Genomic DNA, 20122 nt, shown 5'->3' with positions numbered 1-20122 from the left:
CCTGCTCCTCAAGGCCCTTGACCCGCTGCCGGTGGGCCCTCTCCCGGGCATCCAAGGTGTGTTCTGCCTGGAGCTGAGAGCTGCGCAGCCGTTCGGCCTCCAACTGTAGGTCCTGCCGGTGTCGGGTTGAGGAGTCCACCCTGGTCTGGGCCTGCTCCAAGTCTGCCACCTGTGCCTGGGCAAGGAGAGGGTGGAGGGAAACCTCGCCAGGGGGGCCAGTGCCTTCTCGAGCCTCATGGTTGCTGCGACACCCAGCCGCCTCCCCAGCAAATCTCCCAGAATTCAATAGTTGCAACCACCTCTGCTTTCAACTGACAGCCAAGTTCCTAGTCCTTAAGACTGGAGATAAGCCTTGGAAGCATGTACAGTGCCTACTGATCTCCTGCCAGCCTAGGCAAAGGCCCATTGGGGGCGGATGGTCAGTGTTCTGCAGAGCTCCTTTGGCCCCTCCGTCGTTGAACCAGAGAAATGAGGCAAAATTGGGCTATGCTGAATCCTTTAGCTCCTTGTGGGGTTGGCAACGCTTGCATTTCCTTAACAGGGCCAAAGGCAGAACCGGCAGGCTGTTCTCTCTTCCCCCTCCAAACTCCTTGTGGAGAGAGACAGGGCTCCTTGTCTCCTCCTAGCCAAGGCAGCTGGATAGCTCAGCTGGTTAGAGCGTGGTGCTGATAACACCAAGGTTGCAGGTTCGATCCCTGCAAGGGGCAGCTGCGTATTCTTGCATTGCAGGGGGTTGCACTAGATCATGGGTAAGGCAAACTAAGGGCTGGATCCAGCCCAATCGCCTTCTAAATCCGGCCTGCGGACTGTCCGGGAATCAGCGTGTTTTTACATGAGTAGAATGTGTCCTTTTATTTAAAATGCATCTCTGGGTTTTTGTGGGGCATAGGAATTCATTCTCCCCCCCCAAAAAAAAAATATATAGTCCAGCCCCCCACAAGGTCTGAGGGACAGTAGACCGGCCCCCTGCTGAAGGGCACCAGGACTCCACGCTAGGGTCCTCTGGACGATGCCAAGCTTCTCCTCCAAGGTGAAGGCAGCCCAATCAAAGGAGAGAAAGCAGTTGAGCACGCCAATCAGAACAGAAGAAATTTGAGTTGGGAAATTCGAGCGTCGCCTAAACGCGGGGAGCAGAGCCTGGCCAGGTAACCGAGTCAGATTTCTCAAGGAGGAAACCCCACAGACCACTTGGGAAGGGGCCTCCTCCTGAGTAGGTGTGCCTAGGACCACTGCAGCAGAAGGAGAAAGGAGATGTGATGGCTCTCCTGCAAGGCGACCACAGACAGAGGGACTGGGTACCAAATTTACCATCTTGAGAACGACTTCTTTTAAAGGGAGAGTTGTCAATGAAGTGTCTTAGTTCTTGGTATGGTGGTCACCTCTGCACATAGAATCATAGAATAGAATCATAGAGTTGGAAGAGACAAGGGCCATCGAGTCCAACCCCCTGCCAAGCAGGAAACACCATCAGAGCACTCCTGACATATGGTTGTCAAGCCTCTGCTTAAAGACCTCCAAAGAAGGAGACTCCACCACACTCCTTGGCAGCAAATTCCACTGTCGAACAGCTCTTACTGTCAGGAAGTTCTTCCTAATGTTTAGGTGGAATCTTCTTTCTTGTAGTTTGGATCCATTGCTCCGTGTCCGCTTCTCTGGAGCAGCAGAAAACAACCTTTCTCCCTCCTCTATATGACATCCTTTTATATATTTGAACATGGCTATCATATCATCCCTTAACCTCCTCTTGTCCAGGCTAAACATGCCCAGCTCCCTTAGCCGTTCCTCATAAGGTATCGTTTCCAGGCCGTTCCTCATAAGGCATCTGCCCCCAGACAGACTGGAACATTTGAGTTAGCTGTGGGAGGGAGGAAAACCTTCATTGGGGTGGGGGGGAAGAGTTGTTACCTCAAGAAGCCGGATCTGCTGCTGCGCCTCTGTCAGCTCCTGCTCCAAACTGGCGAGGGACCTGTCCAGGCGGCCCTTTTCGGCAGATAGGCGCACAGAGTCCTCGTGGGTCTTCAGCTTCTCCCGCTCCACCTGGGGGGGTGTGTGTGTCAAAGCAGAGGTGTCAGGAAGCCGAGCACCCGCCCCCTACCCCCCGCTGCCTCTTGCGGATGTGTTTCTTCATGGAAAGGCCCTCTGCGCATGCTCAAGCTGTTCTTTCAGAAGGAAGGCAAGCTCCGAGAGACCACCTGCCCATCGCGCTGGCCCCTGCCCTCCCTTCTGCTCGGACCCCGAGGGGCTTGCCTTGTCGAGGGTCTTCCTGAGGGCATTCCTGTCCTTCTCCAGGCGCAGGGACGAGCGCTCTGCCTCCCGCTTCTCGTTCTCCAACTGTGCCAAGGCACGCTGCAGGCTGCTGACGCGCTCCTGGAAGAGGCGCCTGTCGCCCTGCACCTTCTGCAGGCTCCGCAGGCCAATGGCCTCGCTTTCCTGGCTCTGGCGCAGCAGCTGCAATGGAAGGGAGGAGAGAAAGGCAATGTGGAGCTCTGCAGGTCGCCCTGGCGGGACCATTCAGCTCCCTCCGCCCCTGCCCACCTGCCTGGTTCAAACCACACGGTGCCTCTGGGGGAACAGGTGGGAGGCTCAGGGGTGGGGAGGCCCGGCTCTGGGCACAGGATCCCACCCTCAACCCCCAAAACTTCCATTAAAAAACTCCCGACAAAAACATCTCAGGCTCGAGTCTGCCAAACGCTGCTGGGACCTCAGGAGGAAGTTCTGCAGCTACCGTATTTTTCGCTCCATAAGACGCACCAGACCATAAGACGCACCTACTTTTTAGAGGAGGAAAGGGGGAAAGTCCTGTTTCTGGCAGGATCAGCTCACAGTTTTGCAGCTTCTTTTGCAAAGGGGGAAAGCCCCTTCTTTTGAGAATCAGCTCAAAGTTCTTGAGCTTACTTTGCAAAGGGAAAAAATCCTGTTTTTATGGGGTTCAACTCACAGTTCTGCAGCTTCTTTAGGAAAGGAAAGGGAGCCATTTCTACAGTTTCCAGACAGATAATCTAATGTCACTGGGGAAACAAACAGCCTCCGTCTGCAGAACATTCAGCAATGGAGGCCTGGGCAAGTGGCCGGGGCCGGAAAGGGAGCCAGTGATCGACCACACATTCGCTCCATAAGACGCACAGACATTTCCCCTTACTTTTTAGGAGGAAAAACGTGCGTCTTATGGAGCGAAAAATATGGTACTTCCCAAGCAATAAACCCACTCTGCATTGCATTATGCATGCCTGGCGGAATTTGCGCAGCAGGTCGCAGAATTCCATTTCCCTGGAGTATTTTTGCTGGGGGAACCTGCTGCCGCTGCCCCCTAAGGGGTCTCTCCTCCAACCCCCCCAACCCCATGCTCTGTCCAGAGGTGGGGAGGGCCAGGGACTCACTTCTTCCTGCTGCTTGACCAGCCCCTCCAGCTCTTCCTTCTGCAGCTCCAACTCCCCCTGCTGCCCCTTCATCGCCTGGAGCTGCTCGGAGAGGACCCCGTTCTGCTTCTTGGCTTCCGAGACGGCCTGGCGGGCCGCATCCAGCCGCTCCTGAAACATGCAACAACGTGGACGTGGGTTCTTGTTGTGAAGCCATCCCCCTTCCCCCATTCTGCTGCCTCGCCTGCCCTTCTTGGGGGGGGGGACTTACCAGTGGAGCCAACCCAGGGCGAGGAGGCAGCGAATTGCAGCCCAAGGGCCTGCCTGGCACTCTGCTGATCAGCCCCCTTACCTGCAAGACCCTCCGGTCGTGCTCACTGGCCGCCAGGGCCTTCTGCAGCTGCAGCACTTTCTCCTGGGCTGAGCCGGCACTGTTTTGGCTCTCGGAGAGGGAGGCGCTGAGCCCCTGCACCTTCTCCTTCAGGGAGCTCTCGGCCTCCGTAGCCTTCGCCAGAGAGAGACTGAGGCGGTCTAAGGAGAGCTGCAGGGCGCTGGCCTTTTGCTCGGCCTCAGACACCTGCGGGGTGGGAGACGACACAGATTAGGATGTTAGGATATTTCCGTTCCACCTTAAAAAGGGGACAGGCTGTTGTGAGTCACAGCCTACGTATTTCCTGCTCACAGGAAATTTCTGTTTGTCTATTGCTTTCGTTTCTCTCTCTGTGCCTGAGACACCGAAGCAGGCAGTCGTGTTTTCTTTGTTCTGACCAACGCTGAATAAAATTGTAAATAATGCGCTCCTGCGTGCATCTTTCACTGTGCATTATCTGCTAATGAGCGTGCAAGAGCTCTGGAATGTGGGAAGCTATTTCTGGGGCTCGTGTCGCTAATTGCTGATACTGCGTTTCTACGAGAGGTCGATGGATCGCAACGGAGACGGCGTGGGGCCTTGATGGCTGATGTCTCCCTGGCAGTATCCCAACATAGGCTGCCCGGTTCAGACCCACCAAGTGTCCCTATTTTCCAGGGACAGTCCCAGATTTACAGAAGCTGTCCCGGTTTCCGATTTGATCCCGGAATGTCCCGCTTTCCCTTAGGACGTCCCTATTTTCATCGGAGAAATGTAGGAGAAAAAGGAGCTATGCAACACACACACACCCAAGACAAGGAGAGAATTAACTATACAACCTTTAGAAGACACCTGAAAGCAGCCCTGTATAGGGAAGTGTTGTTTTTTTAAGTTTAATGTTTTATTATGTTTTTATATACAGTGGTACCTCGGGTTAAGAACTTAATTCGTTCCGGAGGTCCGTTCTTAACCTGAGGTACCACTTTAGCTATTGGGGCCTCCCGACGCCGCCATACCATTTCTGTTCTCGTCCTGAAGCAAAGTTCTTAACCCGAGGTACTATTTCTGGGTTAGCAGAATCTGTAACCTGAAGAGTCTGTAACCTGAAGCGTCTGTAACCTGAGGTACTACTGTATATTGGAAGCCGCCCAGAGAGGCTGGGACAACCTAGTCAGATAGGTGGGCTAGAAGAAAGAGGAGGAAGAGGAGGTATTTATACCCTGCCCATCTCACTGGCTTCCCCATCCACTCTGGGCAGCTCCCAACAGAATATTAAAAACACAATAAAACATCAAACATTACGAACTTCCCTAAACAGGGCTGCCTTCAGGTGACTTCTAAAAGTCAAATAGTTGTTTATTTCCTTGACATCTGGTGGGAGGGTGCTCCACAGGGTGGGTGCCACTACTGAGAAGGCCCTCTGCCTGGTTCCCTGCAACTTCGCTTCTCATAGGGAGGGAACCACCAGAAGGCCCTCGGAGCTGGACCTCAGTGTCTGGGCTGGACGATGGAGATGCTCCTTCAGGTATACTGGGCTGAGGCTGTTTAGGGCTTTATTGAATAGGACGTCCCTATTTTCATTGGAGAAACTTTGGAGGGTACAGAAGCGGTGTCCCAACGGCTCTTGAGAGGTGGCAGCCAAAGAAATCCTCTTCCCCACTTGCCGGTTGCATGCCCTGTCCACAAACTGTGGCCAAGCAGAGCCGGCTGCCAACTCCTGTGATCTCAAGAAGCCTTCCAGGCTCTGACCATGGAGGTCCTGGGTTCATCCCCAGAAGCACCTGCAAGAGGGACCCTGCCCACCCAGCCACCCTCCTCTCAGAGGCCCCAGAGAGCAGCTGCTGCCAGGCCAGGCAAGGCTGATCAGGATGGCTTGAGGGGAGTCACCTGTCTCTGTAGGATGTCGATTCTGTCATGCAGCCCCTGGATCTCTGCCTCGCGGTCGCTCAGCACCAGCTTGGACCTCTGCAGCTCGCCCTCCAGCGACCGCCTCAGGAGCTCCAACTTCGTGCTACGGCTCTCGGAGGCATCCAGGATGTCTTTGAGGCGACGCTTCTCCAGCTCCAGCTTGGCCTCGCTGGCCTTCATCTTGCCGATCTTCTCCTGAGGGAAGAAGAGAGGAGGGAGAGGGCAGCCATTGCCAGCTGCCTCAGGCCTTTTCTGAGGAAACTGGCCAGGTTGAAGAAGCCCCGGCAGAGGGAACAGAGAGCTTAGAGCAGGAGTAGGCAACCGAAGGCCCGTGGGCCAGATGCGGCCCAATCACCTTCTCAATCTGGCCCGCGGACGGTCCGGGAATTAGCATGTTTTTACATGAATAGAATGTGTCCCTTTATTTAAAATGCATCTCTGGGTTATTTGTGGGGCATAGGAATTCGTTCTTCTTTCCCCCTTCAAAATATAGTCCAGCCCACCACATGGTCTGAGGGACAGTGGACTGGCCCCCTGCTGAAAAAGGTTGCTGACCCCTGGCTTAAAGGGAATGAAAACCTGCTGAGAGGCAGAACTGGACAGCGGGCCAAACAGCGTTTTGGGGGGCACAGAGGGGTCCAAGAGCTGGACTTTGCCAAGGTCTTCTTGCTCCTCTCAGCCAATGGCTTCTGGGGGTCTCTCTGGCAACTCTGAAGGACTGATAATTTGGGGCTCTGGGCTTCATCAGCATTAATTGCCTTAGAATTTGCCTCCTTTTTCCCATTGGGAACGATATGCTTCCTTTAACTTTTCCTCTGCATAAATTATTGCTCTTTTTATGGCGGAGTGGGGGTGGGTGGGTCAGGGGTTTCAAGGAGGTGCCTGAGACACAAAAACTTCTGGCAATTCCCTCCGTCCTGGGGGAAAACTCTTTCCCCCTAAATTTGCCTCCTTTCCTCCAAGAATTCGGTCACCTCACATTTGTCTGGGGAGGAAATGACCTGGAATAGGACTCCCCCCCTTTCACACACACAAAATGGTAAAGGTAAAGGACCCTTTACAGTTAAGTCCAGTCGCAAACAACTCTGGGGTTGCAGCGCTCATCTCACTTTACTGGCCGAGGGAGCATTTGTCCGCAGACAGTTTTTCCGTGTCATGTGGCCAGCATGACTAAGCCGCTTCTGGCGAAACCAGAGCAATGGACGGAAACACCGTTTACCTTCTCACCAGAGTGGTACCTATTTATCTATTTGCACTTTGACGTGCTTTCGAACTGCTAGGTTGGCAGGAGCAGGGACTGAGCAATGGGAGCTCACCCCATCGCAGGGATTCAAACCGCCGACCTTCTGATCGGCAAGCCCTCGGCTCAGTGATTTAGACCACAGCACCACCTGTGTCCCTTGTTTCACACACACAACTACATGGTTAAAAACCTCCAGTGTTAACCATGCCAAGCAGGGGGGGAAGGCAGCCTTGAAAACTACCATTTTCTTCCCATCTGGCCATATTGGCGGTTAATTCTCCCCACCAGCACTCAAGAGATCTCACTACCCCTCTCCAGCCAAGTTACCGCACCCACACAAGTGCTACCCTTTCCATAGAGAACCAGGACCAGCCCCAGGCACGGAAAAGCACTCTGCACACGCTCAGTGGCACTTTAAAAACAAAGCAAAACCCAAAACCTTATTGTTTTATCAACACTTTTCAGAGCAGTTCAAGTATCACGAGGGAATATTTCACAAGAATTTGACCAGCTCAGCAACATTCGCCAAGAAAGAATGTCTCTTCTGAGCCAACATTTAAGAAAACGTTTTCTAGCATTTTATTAGGCATTGGTCACACACTTTAGTGCCCCCCATGCCTCCTGCTCCTCTCTCTCTCTCTCCCCACCCTCTCGTGGACCCCCATCGCATGGGGCCCCCCTTCTTTCAACTCTTAACCCAAGAAAAGGGAACAGCAGCCTCTTTCTCTACGAGAAATGGTGGCAAGCTTCGGGAGAGCACGACTGGTGGCCCAGACCTGAGCTGGACCTGCTGCTGCTGCTGCTCGCCCCCCTCTCCCTCCTCAGCTCAGCATATTCCTTGGCCTCTGCCAGGCCCCTTGGCAGCCGCCCAACTTTGTTCCTTGATCGGAGCAAAATATACACCAGGAGGCTTAGTTTGGTCAGAATTGAGTATACACTTTCAGAGTTAACGCTAAATACGTTACTTCTGGTCAATAAACCACCATAGCTGCTAGACGGCCGTGAAAATTTGCGTCCCGGGCTTTTTAGACTCATCTACTCAGATATTAGGAGACGCGGGTGACGCTGTGGGTTAAACCACAGCACCTAGGACTTGCCGATCAGAAGGTCGGTGGTTCGAATCCCCGCGACAGGGCGAGCTCCCGTTGCTCGGTCCCTGCTCCTGCCAACCTAGCAGTTTGAAAGCACGTCAAAGTGCAAGTAGATAAATAGGTACCGCTCCAGCGGGAAGGTAAACGGCATTTCTGTGAGCTGCTCTGGTTCACCAGAAGCGGCTTAGTCATGCTGGCCACATGACTTGGAAGCTGTACACCGGCTCCCTCGGCCAATAAAGCGAGATGAGCGCCGCAACTCCAGAGTCGGCCACGACTGGACCTAATGGTCAGGGGTCCCTTTACCTTTACCCATATATTATCTGAAACCAAAGCAGCATGTTGGTTGTCAGATGTGGATTTCTCCCCCGGCTCTCCTACCCCACCAGAGGAGTAACCCACACAGATCAGCTGACAGCTAGGCCTTGTGTGTGATGGACCTGGTGACTGGGGAGGGAGCTTCAAGTCCACTGTCCGTCCGTCTCCAAGTTTTGCTGCCAGGGCCTGGAAGGAGTGAGGGGGGCAGGGAGCAGAGGTGGAGCTCCTTCCTCACAGACTGATCTCCTGCTGGGCACCTTCCTTCCTCGCCCTGTGGTCCTGCTTCCCTGCCTAACGTAGCCTCACCTGGGTGGCCCTGCGCTCGCTGTCGGCCGCCTGCAGGCTCCGCTCCAGTGCAGCCAGCCTGTCCGCCAGGGCCTTGCGCTCCCTCTCGTTCCGGCGCAGGGTCTCCTCCTGCTGCATCAGGGCCGTCTGGGCACCGCTCAGCTTCCCGTCTGCACTGCGCCTCCCTGCAGAGGAGGAAAGAGGGCAGAGCGCTCAGTGGGCAGAGGCAGGGCAAAGGGAGGGCAAGGCAGGGCTTGTGGCCCTTGAAATCTCCCCTAGAAACCTCCAGCTCCTCATTGATAGAAACTGTCATTTCTTTTAGTGCATCCCGCACTTCACTTCCCTGGTGTGAAATGCAGTTTAATGACTTAGCTGATGTTTTTTAAACCCCCCCCCCCGCCCTTTCGCTCTTCATTCAAAACTCGGGAGGGGGTGTTATTCAAGGGAACCTTTGAAAAAACCACCACAGAAACGAGGCTGCTGGTGACTAGCGCTGGGTGATATATCAATATATCGTCCAAAAGCGATTTGAAATCCGTATTGTGCTATCGGTTTCATAGCTTCTGACCTGGCCCTATATCACGAATCACGGTGTTTGTGTGTGCTGTGCAAAAATCACAATGTGGGGGAAACCACGAAGCCAGCTAATTCCTCTACACAGCTCCATCCTTACTTCAGACATTGCGATATATCAGTATATTGCAATGTTTATCTGGTGATATGAAGTTGAATACCAACTCCATTCTTATTTCAGGAATTGCGATATATCAGCATATCGCAATGTTCAGCTCGTGATCTATCGCGATGTTGGAAACCAGATATCGCCCAGCCCTTAGGGTGACACAGCAGAGTAGACAAGAGACCTCAGACCCCCCTCCGACCCACCTTCATCGCATTCGGCCACCTGCTTCTGCAGCTGCTGCACTCGAGTCACAGCGACGTCCCGCTCGGCCTCCATCTCTGCCAGCTGGCCATTCAAGGTGCTCAGCTGGGAACGGGCTTCGTCCTGGACCCCAAGGAGGGCGGACAGAAAGGGGGAGAGGAAGGGAGGAAGAACAACAAGACGACTGGCTGTCAGGATCTGAGCGTGACAGATGTGATAGGAATTTTGAGGTCTTAGATATATGGTAATGTTCATAAGTGTACCAACCAAGCACGTACATAGATCAGCACAGGAAGACCAACCTGAAACCATTTTGATTCCCAAACTGACCAAATGTTTTCCCTGCAAGGGAGGGGGGGGTCAGGGAGCCTTCCCATTGTCTCAGGAATTGAGTAATCAGTATTTTAATAGGTGACAGACTATCAGGAAAGGCAATCAGGAAAGGAAATCAGATAACCTGGGAACAGGAAAAACAACATTCAAATTTCTGTTTTAGACCGCCTTTTCTGTGATGTATGATGTTTCTGGGGGTGGCAATTTTCAAAGTCTTTATAAGGCCTTGCGCGCCATTGTTCTAGGTTCCTCCTCCTTTCCTGCGGGTGAGGGGAGCACCCTGTTGCAACAGATCAATAAAGATCAAGCTTACTAGCTGCTTTGCTTCTCAATATTCTCTGGTTGGCCTCTGTTATTTTCTCCTACCAATAGGGAACCTACGTAAGGACTCTATATGGGCTCTTGGACACCCCATAAGCGAAAAGGGCAATTTTTGTTTACAACCAGGGGGCCCATGAAGGCTCAGAACCTCGTGGGAAAGAAGATCCACCCACCCCTGCGTCAGCCATACCCGCTCTCGCTGCGTCTCCCTCAGTTCTTGCAGGAAGTCCCGGAGCGCGGTGCGCACCACCTCTGGGTCGATGTCGGCTACCAGCTGCTCGCTCCGGCTGGGGGAGCCAGCGAGCTCCGGGGAGAGGGGGCGGGAGGCCAAGCTGCCTGCCTGTGGTGTGGGGCTGCCTGGCCCGTCTGCGGTGACATCCCCTAGAGAGAGAAAGCGCGAAGATTGTGGAAGAAAGGGGTTAAGTTTACTGCATGTACTGTATTCAAAGAAAATATTATGAAAATGATGTATAGATGGTACTTAACCCCAGTGAAACTAGCAAAGATTTACCATACAAATGATAATCTATGTTGGAAATGCAGAGAAAAAGAAGGTACTTTTTATCATATGTGGTGGACGTGCCCTAAGGTGAAAGACTTCTGGGAAAAGATTTATAATGAGTTGAAAAAAATGTTGAAAAATACATTTATTAAGAAACCAGAAGCCTTTCTACTTGGAATAATAGGATTGGAATTGTCCAAAAAAGATGTTAGATTGTTTTTGTATGCCACTACAGCGGCAAGACTTTTATTAGCCAAAAACTGGAAATCGCAAGAGATACCAACAATAGAAGAATGGCAGATGAAGATGATGGACTTTTTGAAGCTGGCCGACCTGACTGGAAGAATCCATGACCAGAAAGAAGAGGAGACACAAGAGGATTGGAAGAAATTTAAAGAAAATTTAGCTAAATATTGTAATATAAGATAAAGAGAAAATTCTTGGAAGTAATAAATAGGCTTAGGGGTAGAATAAGAATATGTGTTAGTAAATATTAAGGATGAGAATATTAATAAAGGAGATGAGGTTAGAAAAGGCAAGGAGTTGATATTAGAAATATGAATTTGGAGAACTGTTAAACAGGTGATATAATGAAATTCAGTTAAAGGGGATTTGAGGAAGTCGGTTATCAATGTAAGGAAATTATGGATGTGAAGTAATAATTCTCTTTTGTGTTGTTTTTTCTTTCTTTCTTTATTGTATGTTTTGATATGTTTTATAATTTTTTCTTTCTTTCTGTGATAATTGTGAAAATCAATTAAAAAATTGATTAAAAAAGAGAGAGAAAGCGTGAAGGAAGTGGCTGCCAGTGTCAAAAAGTCACCAAGATCTCAGCAAAAGGCCAGTGGACTGTGGATCTATCCTCCCTCAGAGTGTGGTACTTACCTTTCGGGGGGGAGAAGAGCCTCTTGGGGGAGCCGCCACGGGCCCTGAAAGCAGGGCTGGGGGCGCGGCCCCCATGGCCGATGCCCATGGTGCGCCGGAGGGCCGAGTGGAGCCGGCCCAGCTTGAACTCCACGTCGCGCTTCAGGCCCTCCACGCGGGCGAGCTCCGCTTCCAGGCCGTGGACCCGTCCTTCGGCGGCGCTCAGCCGCAGACTCAGCTCAGCCCCCTCGGCCTGCGCCTTCTCTAGCTTGATCTCCAGGTTGCGGCCGTTGTCCATCAGCTTCTTCTCGTTGCCGCGGGCCTCCTCCAGGCTCCCCAGAAGGCCTCTCTCCCGCAGGCGGAACTCGCCCTCCAAGTCCACCATCTTTCTCTGCAGGTTGAGGAGCTGGCGAGGAGGGAAGAAGAGGCACAGGCTGGGCAAGCATAGAAACCGCCCCAGACTCTATTTCACCATCAGAGGCCCTTCTCTGTGTGCCTCCTCCAGGTGAGGTCCGGAAGGTGGCAACGCGAGGTGGGGCCTTTTCTGCAGTGGCTCCCCATTTGTGGAGTGCTCTCCCCAAGGAGGCTCTTCCAGCGCCTTCAGCGCATATATTCAGGTGGCTGGAGAAACCAGGGCTTTGGCAGATTAATATCCCACAGCCTTTTAAATATGTCTGTGGGAAGGTTGGGTTATTGTTTCATTGTCTTGGTTTAATTATTTACTGGTGTATTTTATTCCGTGAACTGCCTTGAGATCTTTGGATGAGGGGCGCGGTATATAAATTTAATAAATAAAATAAGTCTGTTGGGGGCCACATACAAGAAGTGGGCAGAGTCAGAGGCAAAGAAGTGCTGCCAACTGAACTGTCCCGGCTTCAGTTTTCACTGGAGGAACCTCAGAGTAAAACTGTCAGTCTTGTGCAGGTCTACTCAGAAGTATGCTCTGCTGGGGTTACTCCTAAATAAGCACACAAGCAACTAAGGGGGAGGGATGCAGTCCATTCCCGCTTAGTCAGTGGTAGGGCTGGCAGAATGAGCCAATAATTTTATCAGTTGTGTGTCCTTGTTTCTCAATTTGATCCTTTTACATGGTTGGGTCTGTTTTGTGGTCTTTTATGTCATTATTTTTTTACCGATTATAGTTTAGTAATTCTTTAGTGTAATCGTTAAATGCAAGCTGCTTAATTATTACTTGCTGATATTTAATTTTACTGTTTACTATTCTATTCTAAGTGATCACTGGATATTGTTTTATTTAAAAGTTTTTATTGTGACTTTTTTCTGTTGGATCAGATAGTTATTAGGTATGCGATCTGTGCGACAGTCATACCTCGGGTTACAGACGCTTCAGGTTGTGTTTTTTTCCGGCTGCAGACCGCTGAAACCCGGAAGTACCGGAACAGGTTACTTCCGGGTTTCGGGGGTCGCACATGTGCAGAAGCGCTAAATAGCGCTTTGCACATGCACAGAAACGCTGAATCTCAACTTGCGCGTGTGCAGACGCGGGTTGCGAATGCTGCGGGTTGCGAATGTGCATCCTTCACGGATCACGTTCGCAAAGCAAGCGTCCACTGTATTCTGTTGTTTCTTCGGCTCGATACAGTAATGCAGAAAGGCGGGATACAAATAAAAATACAAAATGAAATGAAATGCACATGACAGATCAGAAACGGAGCTTTTAGCCAAGGGCACCCTGAAGGCTGGGCTCAGGTCAATCGCACTCTGCCGTGGGAATTTGCCATATATCGAGGTCCCAGGAAGCAGCGCCCACCCCAGAAGAGCTTGAGGGGATTTCCTGGCTGTCCAGGACAATGCTCAGCCATAAAAGGTTTGCAGGCCAGGCCCTCACCTCCTTCCGGGTCGACTCCCGTGTGGCTTCACTCTCCACGATCTTCTGCTTGAGGCTGAAAGACTCCCTCCTGCTCTCCTCGTCCCGCTGCTCATCCAGGGCCACCCGGGCCTGGAGCTCAGCCACCTCTTGGCTTTTCTTGGTGTTTTCGCCGTCAAGCATCTTGACCTGTGCAAAAGGCGGCAAAGGGAGGGATCCTGGTTCTTGCAAGCTGAGAGAGAGCGAAGGGGGTGGACCCAGAGATGGACGGGCCCTTGTCTTTTCAGAGGGGCAGAAGGAGGTTCGAGAGGGAGGGTGTGGCAATGCAGCAGGCTGCCGCAATTCGCGGCTCATTTCAGCCTGTGCAAAACAGGTCCTGCAGGCTCCTGAACATTTTCCAAAGCCTGCCAAACCTATCGGAGCCAAAGGCGGAACAAGCTTCCGAAACATCTTCCACAGCACTCTTGGAAGCTAGCTGACTCCAACCAGAAAAACAGAGAGAAGGCGGGTGGACAGAGGGAGGGAGGGAGAGAGATGCAGGGGGGAAAAGGCATCGGCTAAGGCTGGGCAAAATCTGGTTTTCAACATTGTGGTCTATCACCAGCTAAACATCGTGATATACCGATATATCACAATGCCTGAAATAACGATGGAGCTATGTAGAGGCAACCCTGGAAAAGACCCTGATGTTGGGAAAGATTGATGGCACAAGGAGAAGGGGACGACAGAGGACGAGATGGTTGGACAGTGTTCTTGAAGCTACCAGCATGAGTTTGACCAAACTGCGGGAGGCAGTGGAAGACAGGAGGGCCTGGCGTGCTCTGGTCCATGGGGTCACGAAGAGTCGGACACGACTAAATGACTAAACAAACAACAACAACATGTAGAGGCATTGGCTGGCTTCACGGTTTTCCCCACATCATAATTTTCTGCTCTTGTGAGAGAGCTGAGGCAGCAGAGTCAAAGGGTCTGCAGGAATCGAGAGAAGCATTGGCAGTTTTCCCCACATTGCGGTTTTTGCATAGCACACACATGCGCATCATGATTTGCAATATATTACGAGGCCAAAAATTAGGAAACTGATACCATGATATGGACTTCAAACTGGTTTCAAACAATATATCGCCCAGCCCTAGCAGTGGCATGAAAACGTGAGAAAGAGAATTGGGGAAGAGAAGAGAGAAAGCGTCAAGGAAGAGGGAGCAAGAAATAGGGAGGTGATGGAGCCCTACAGTGAATGACCAGGAACCCCCACATTCAGGCACTTTGAACATCTAACAAGATGGCTAATTCTTTTATTCTAACTACCCATGTACTATCAAACTTCCAATCCGACCAGAAAACCTAAAAAATTGATTCTGCAAGACATGCTCATTATAGACTCTGCACCAGGGATCCCATTTAACAAGATGGCTAATTCTTTTATTCTAACTACCCATGTACTATCAAACTTCCAATCCGACCAGAAAACCTAAAAAATTGATTCTGCAAGACATGCTCATTATAGACTCTGCACCAGGGATCCCATTTAACAACAGAACAGAAACGAAAACCATCAGTTGAGCCCATTGATCAACTTCAAACTTCTGAGCAGCAGGAAGAAGGAGGCAGCCCAAGGATGGCAGCTAAGGCAGCAAAACTCTCTGAGAGACGAGGCGATTGCCAGTTTCCTTCTCACTGAGCTCACTGCCCAACAAGATAAGCCGAGATGAGATCTAAGGCAAGATCTAACCTTAGAGTTAAAAGCACCTTTGACCCCGATCGAGAAAAGACTCAACATGGCAGAAACCTGGGTCTCTGATGTCCCAAAGACTGCAAATGAAGCTCTAAACTCAGGAATCAGACAGATGGGGGAAATCAATAAACTAGAAGCCAAAACTAGAGAGAGACAGCTTTGTCTGAAGGAAGCAGGCAATAATTCTCTCCAAGGTGAGAGGCCTACCAGAATCTCTGGAAGACCAAGATTTACTTCCTTTTATGATTTCCTGGTTTAATCATATGTTCCCTAATTTTAAGCTTAATGCCTCAGATCTAGGGTAAGCCGACATAGCAGGCCAGCACTTCCAAACTGTCAACAGCAGGTCCAGAGTCATTATTTTCAAACTTCCCTGCTTTTCTACTAAGGAGACCATTTAAAAAGAACTTTCCATACTTGACAGTCTGGAATGGAAAGGCCAAAATGCACCTATTATACAGGATTTGTGTCTGGCAACCTTAAATCACAGTCGTGCCTTTAAAACCTATACAGAAAAACTTCAAAATGCTGGAATGCACTATAGACGGGGCTACTCATTCAATCTGACAGTGCCGCTGGAAGGGGTACCACACAAAGCATCAACCCACAAGGAGGCAAGACGACGCCTGAGCATGCTAAAACTGTCTATACTGAACAACCTTGAAGCCAGCACCCATGATTCAGACTCATCAACAATGAGATTTGCTCTACGTTGGCAGGAGCTGCAAGATTGCCCCAAAGCATCTCAAAAGCACTGCTTTCAGTGCACTGAAACCCACCATGTCCCGGAAATTGGAAGTGGGTGTGTATGGGAATCTATCCAGAAGATATTTGTATTTTGAGGAGATAGTGCTCTAACATGGTTATCATTCCTGCTCCTGTTTGCTTCCCCCTCTCTAAGCTCTTTGATGGCTGAAGAACAGCCTTTAATTTCCTAGTCCTAATGTGTTGGAAGGACATGGGTGGCACTGTGGTCTAAACCACTGAGCCTAGGGCTTGCCGATCGGAAGGTCGGCAGTTCGAATCCCCACGACGGGGTGAGCTCCCGTTGCTCGGTCCCTGCTCCTGCCCACCTAGCAGTTCGAAAGCATGTCAAAGTGGAAATAGATAAATAGGTACCGCTCCGGCGGGAAGGGTAAACAGCGTTTCCATGCGCTGCTCTCGTTTTGCCAGAAGCAGCTTCGTCATGCTTGCCACATGACCCGGAAAAACTGTCTGTGGACAAATGCTCCCTTGGCCAGTAAAGCAAGATGAGCACCACAACCCCAGAGTCGTTTGCGACTGGACTTAAATGTCAGGGGTCCTTTACCTTTTTAATCTGTTGGAAGGAAGTGATGTTGCTGGGTACCTTCTTTTGATGTTGGACATTGTTTGAAGAAAGTGAGTCATTGGAAGAGGTGGCTAATGAATAATCTGTACTTAGCTGGGAGCACATAGGTACTCAGGCAAACCACACCTATAAATCAGATGGTGTTGGGCCGAGTTCTGAGAAGCTCGTGCACAGACTGATCGATCGCAGGGCCGTGCAAACTAAGGCTACCTGGGGGAGTCGTTTCTCCGCTTCTTGAGGGCTTCCAAGTGGCATATCGAAGTGCTTGCTTGGTAATGTATATAATGCTTGCTGTTTAGAATAAAATCTTTAACCTTCTCGCTCACTTGTGTTTGTATTGCCTCTGAATCTCATTTTAAAAGAGCCGCGTTGCATTTGGCAAGACATCAGTTGGCCAGAGCAGTAGTCCACAGAATACCTGGTCTCGCCTTTGCTTCAACTAACTGTGCACCTGCTGTCTTTTCCCACCTGGTGGAAAGGGAGGCTGAGTCGTGGCTCCCACTTCCCTGGCAGCCCCTCCCCTCTCCCGTGCCAGGCCTTACCTGCCGCCGCAGCTCCTGCAGTTCCCGGCGGGCCTCCAGCCGCGAACGCTCCACGTCCTGGAGGCTGCTGCGGAGGTCGGCTGCCTCCTTGCCCACAGCTGCCCGGGCCTCCTCCAAGATGGCAACTTTCTGCTCCTTCTCCTCGTTGGCCCGCTTCAAACTGGAGGCAAGGAAAGAGGAGGGGTGTTTGGACCCCAGCGACGTGGTTCTTCCGGCCCTCAGGGTGAGAGGCCCAGGAATCAACCACCAAGATGGAGCCAAGCTGCGAAGCTACCACATGTTTCCTCCATCCACTCTGTGGAACTGACTTTGCCATTATGCCCCTTTTACAGACAAAGAACCGAGGCCGAGAGACACCATGTGGCAGAGGTGGGATTTAGGCAGTCAAATCCTGGCCCCCCCCATTCTTCCCTTCCCTGGAGCAGAAGGCAGCAGAGTCCTCTCTCTCCCCACCTGACGCGCTCGCTCTCGGCCCTCTTTACAGCAACGCGCAGCTCCCCATTGGACCTCTGCAGGGCCTCCTTCTCCTTGGCCTCATCGCTCAGGCTCCTCCGCAGGTCCACGGCCTCCTTGCGCTGAGCCTCCAGGGCCTCGTGGGCCTCCCGCGACTTGCGGTGCGCCTCCAGCAGCTCCCGGCGGGTCTGGTCCCTCGCGTCCTCCACCATCTGCACCTGCATCTTCAGCTCCTCCACCTGGCCAGGAAGAGGATGGAGCAAAGAGCCAGAGTTGGGCTCCTGCCGGGAATTCTGAGGCTGCCTGAAGCGCAAGGGCAGGAGTGCAGGGAGCTGCCTGGTGCAGAGTTAGGCCCTCAGCCTGTCCACCTCTGCTGTGAGTGGCAGCGGCAGGTGCTCTCCTGGGTTCAGGCAGGGGCTTGAACCCGGGGCCTTCTGTGTGCAGCGCAAAGCAGCTGCTCCACTGAAGGGGTAACAGACCTCCTGCAGAAGAATGGTGGGATAACCAGCCTCACATAACCAACATGCTTAAGTCTAATTGATGCATGAAGGGGTTAATGCCATAGAGTAAGCTGTCCTGCCAGGCTTAGCAATGTCCGTTGCCCTTACCTTAAGAGGAAATAGGTAATTTGGTCCTCCCCAGACTATCAGAGCAGCTCAGGTGGTGGTGTTATTGTCCCTGAGTCTCAATGAAGGCCTCCCTCCCTCCCATCGCCCCCTCACCTCGCGGAGGGCCGACTCTCGCTGCTTCATCAGATCCCTGGCCTGTTCGTGGAGGACCTTCACCTCCCGTTCGTGGCCCATAATGGCTTCCTCAAACTGGGCACGCAAGCCCCGCAGCTCCGAGTTCAAGGCGTTGATGGTGCTCTGCAACAAGACGAAGAAATGGAGCTCTCTGGCCTAGAAGACGCGCCCCCCACCCCATAGAAGCCAGGCACCATTTTGTCTGGATAATGGAGATAGGGAACAATTTTCCAGAGGGAGAAAATAATACAGAAAAGGCTGTGGAGGAAGAGGCCGGAACAAAGCCCCACAGAGCCAAGGAGTTTGGCTTCTGCTTTTGGCTTATTCTTGCATAACGCTCCATATCCTACCAGCCAGGGTGGGCTTGTATACAATGCTATTTTTCTAGAAAAGGAGGTGCCGGAACTCACCATGAACTTGTTCTCTTATAATGGCAATGGCACCCAACTAAGTTCCGGCTTTAAAAAAAGAAAAAGCCCCACTTGTATGCAACACAGGCTGAAGCACCAGGCAAAGGGTGCAACCTCCGGAGAAACTCAGATCATGCTTAAAACAACAAAGGAAAAGATGGAGCAAGTTTCTAGCCCTCAGCGTCGAAAGCAAGATGGAAACATCCGCTTCCACGTCTGCTGTTGAAAAGGGAGAGGCAGAATAAAGCTTCCAGCAACACGGGGGGCTTTCAAGCACTGCAGAGCTCCTTGCTCCGGAAAAAAGTTGGAGGGGGGGACAGGACGGGACGGGACGAGGGGTTCAGAAAAAAACAAAAGTACAATTCAAGCCTGCCCCATTCACCTAAGCTGAGCCAGGTTGCAGGAGTGGTGCAAATATTGCCCACCTGCTTCCACACACATTTGTTCTCCATCAGACAGGCCCCCCCCCGACCCCGACCCTGACACCGCCTACCCGCTCTTGCTCCTGCAGACTCTGAGCGTCTCGCTTGTGCCTCTCCGCCTCCAGGCTGACGCTGGCCAGACTCTGTTGCACCCCTGAAAGCTTCTCCAGTAGAATGGCCTTCTCCGACTCCTTGAGAGACAGCGCCTGGGGGCGAGGGGGCGAGGGAGTCAGTAGTGGCCTCTGGAGTATCAGGGAGACGCACTGGGGAGCCCTATCACCACTCTTGTAGCCCTCCTGCGCACAGAGTGAGGCTCGACGCCACAACTTCTATGTTGGCGGAACAGTGAATCGCGCAAATCTGAGGCCTCTGTGGTCTCTGGAGCTAGGTGGGCTGTTTCTCTTTCCCCACCCCAAATCCTTGGGCTATGGCCAGTGAGGAGGCATCAGGCGAGGTTCCTCTGTGGCAAGATTGGGTGTCCCACTTTGGGGAATTTACAGGGTGCGGGGAGTCTTGCAGAGCCGGCAGTGGACTGGGGCCTTGCACCCAGTGGCATAGCATGGGTTGCCAGGGCCCGGGGCCATGCAGAGCGGGGTGGTGGGGTAAAACAGATGGAGCGTGCATGCACATGCCTAAAAGAAGAATTGTTCCATTGCCTGGTGAGGTCGCTTCCTGTTTCGCACGGAGGAGCCATGTGATGGAAGCATACAACTTCAATACAGGAGCACTGGGTGTTGAAATTTTGCACCCCTAAGAATTTTGCACCCGGGGCAACTTCCCCCGTGGGCCCCCCATGCTACACCACTGCTTGCACCTCCTTCCTTCCTTCCTTCCTTCCTTCCTTCCTTCCTTCCTTCCTTCCTTCCTTCCCCGTCCCCCAGACTTTCACCTGCTGCTTCTCATTCTCGGCCAGAAGGAGTCCCTCGTCTCGCTCCTGCTGGAGGCTGGTGATCTCCTCGCTCAGCTCCTCCTTCTCCGCCTCGTGGCGGGCCAGGATCTCCTCGCGCTCTTGGCTCAGCCGCTGCAGCATCTCCTCGCGCTCTGCTTCCAGCTCCAGGCGCAGCGCCTCCTACCAGGCCGACAGGGCAAAGAAGCTCAGGAGTGGACCCTCCCATGCCCATGTGGACAAGGAGATGGGGGCCCCCAGCACCCATAGCAAGGCCTCCTCCACAGCCAAGTTTCAATGGCTAAACGCCTCTCCCGGTA

The 20122-nt window shown here is 52.2% G+C and overlaps 1 protein-coding gene across 5 annotated transcripts in view; it reads right to left on the bottom strand.

Moving 5' to 3' along the window:
* CROCC (ciliary rootlet coiled-coil, rootletin) overlaps positions 1-20122 on the bottom strand; it is a 67641-nt gene that overhangs the window by 925 nt on the left and 46594 nt on the right. For all 5 annotated transcript variants that reach the window (XM_083629163.1, XM_083629161.1, XM_083629162.1 and 2 more), the window contains 16 exons: positions 19806-19985; positions 18988-19122; positions 18064-18207; positions 17342-17580; positions 16889-17048; positions 13303-13470; positions 11475-11859; positions 10278-10468; positions 9436-9556; positions 8572-8735; positions 5593-5808; positions 3709-3933; positions 3378-3527; positions 2248-2448; positions 1906-2037; positions 2-175 (listed from right to left, as the gene is read on the bottom strand). In XM_083629163.1, the coding sequence (XP_083485289.1) occupies positions 2-175; positions 1906-2037; positions 2248-2448; positions 3378-3527; positions 3709-3933; positions 5593-5808; positions 8572-8735; positions 9436-9556; positions 10278-10468; positions 11475-11859; positions 13303-13470; positions 16889-17048; positions 17342-17580; positions 18064-18207; positions 18988-19122; positions 19806-19985 (2985 nt within the window). The remainder of the gene's footprint in view (position 1; positions 176-1905; positions 2038-2247; positions 2449-3377; positions 3528-3708; positions 3934-5592; positions 5809-8571; positions 8736-9435; positions 9557-10277; positions 10469-11474; positions 11860-13302; positions 13471-16888; positions 17049-17341; positions 17581-18063; positions 18208-18987; positions 19123-19805; positions 19986-20122) is intronic.

This window comes from Podarcis filfolensis (genome assembly GCF_964270895.1).
Source record: "Podarcis filfolensis genome assembly, chromosome: 8".
Lineage (NCBI taxonomy): Eukaryota > Metazoa > Chordata > Lepidosauria > Squamata > Lacertidae > Podarcis > Podarcis filfolensis.
This window is presented reverse-complemented; position numbering and strand designations above follow the sequence as displayed.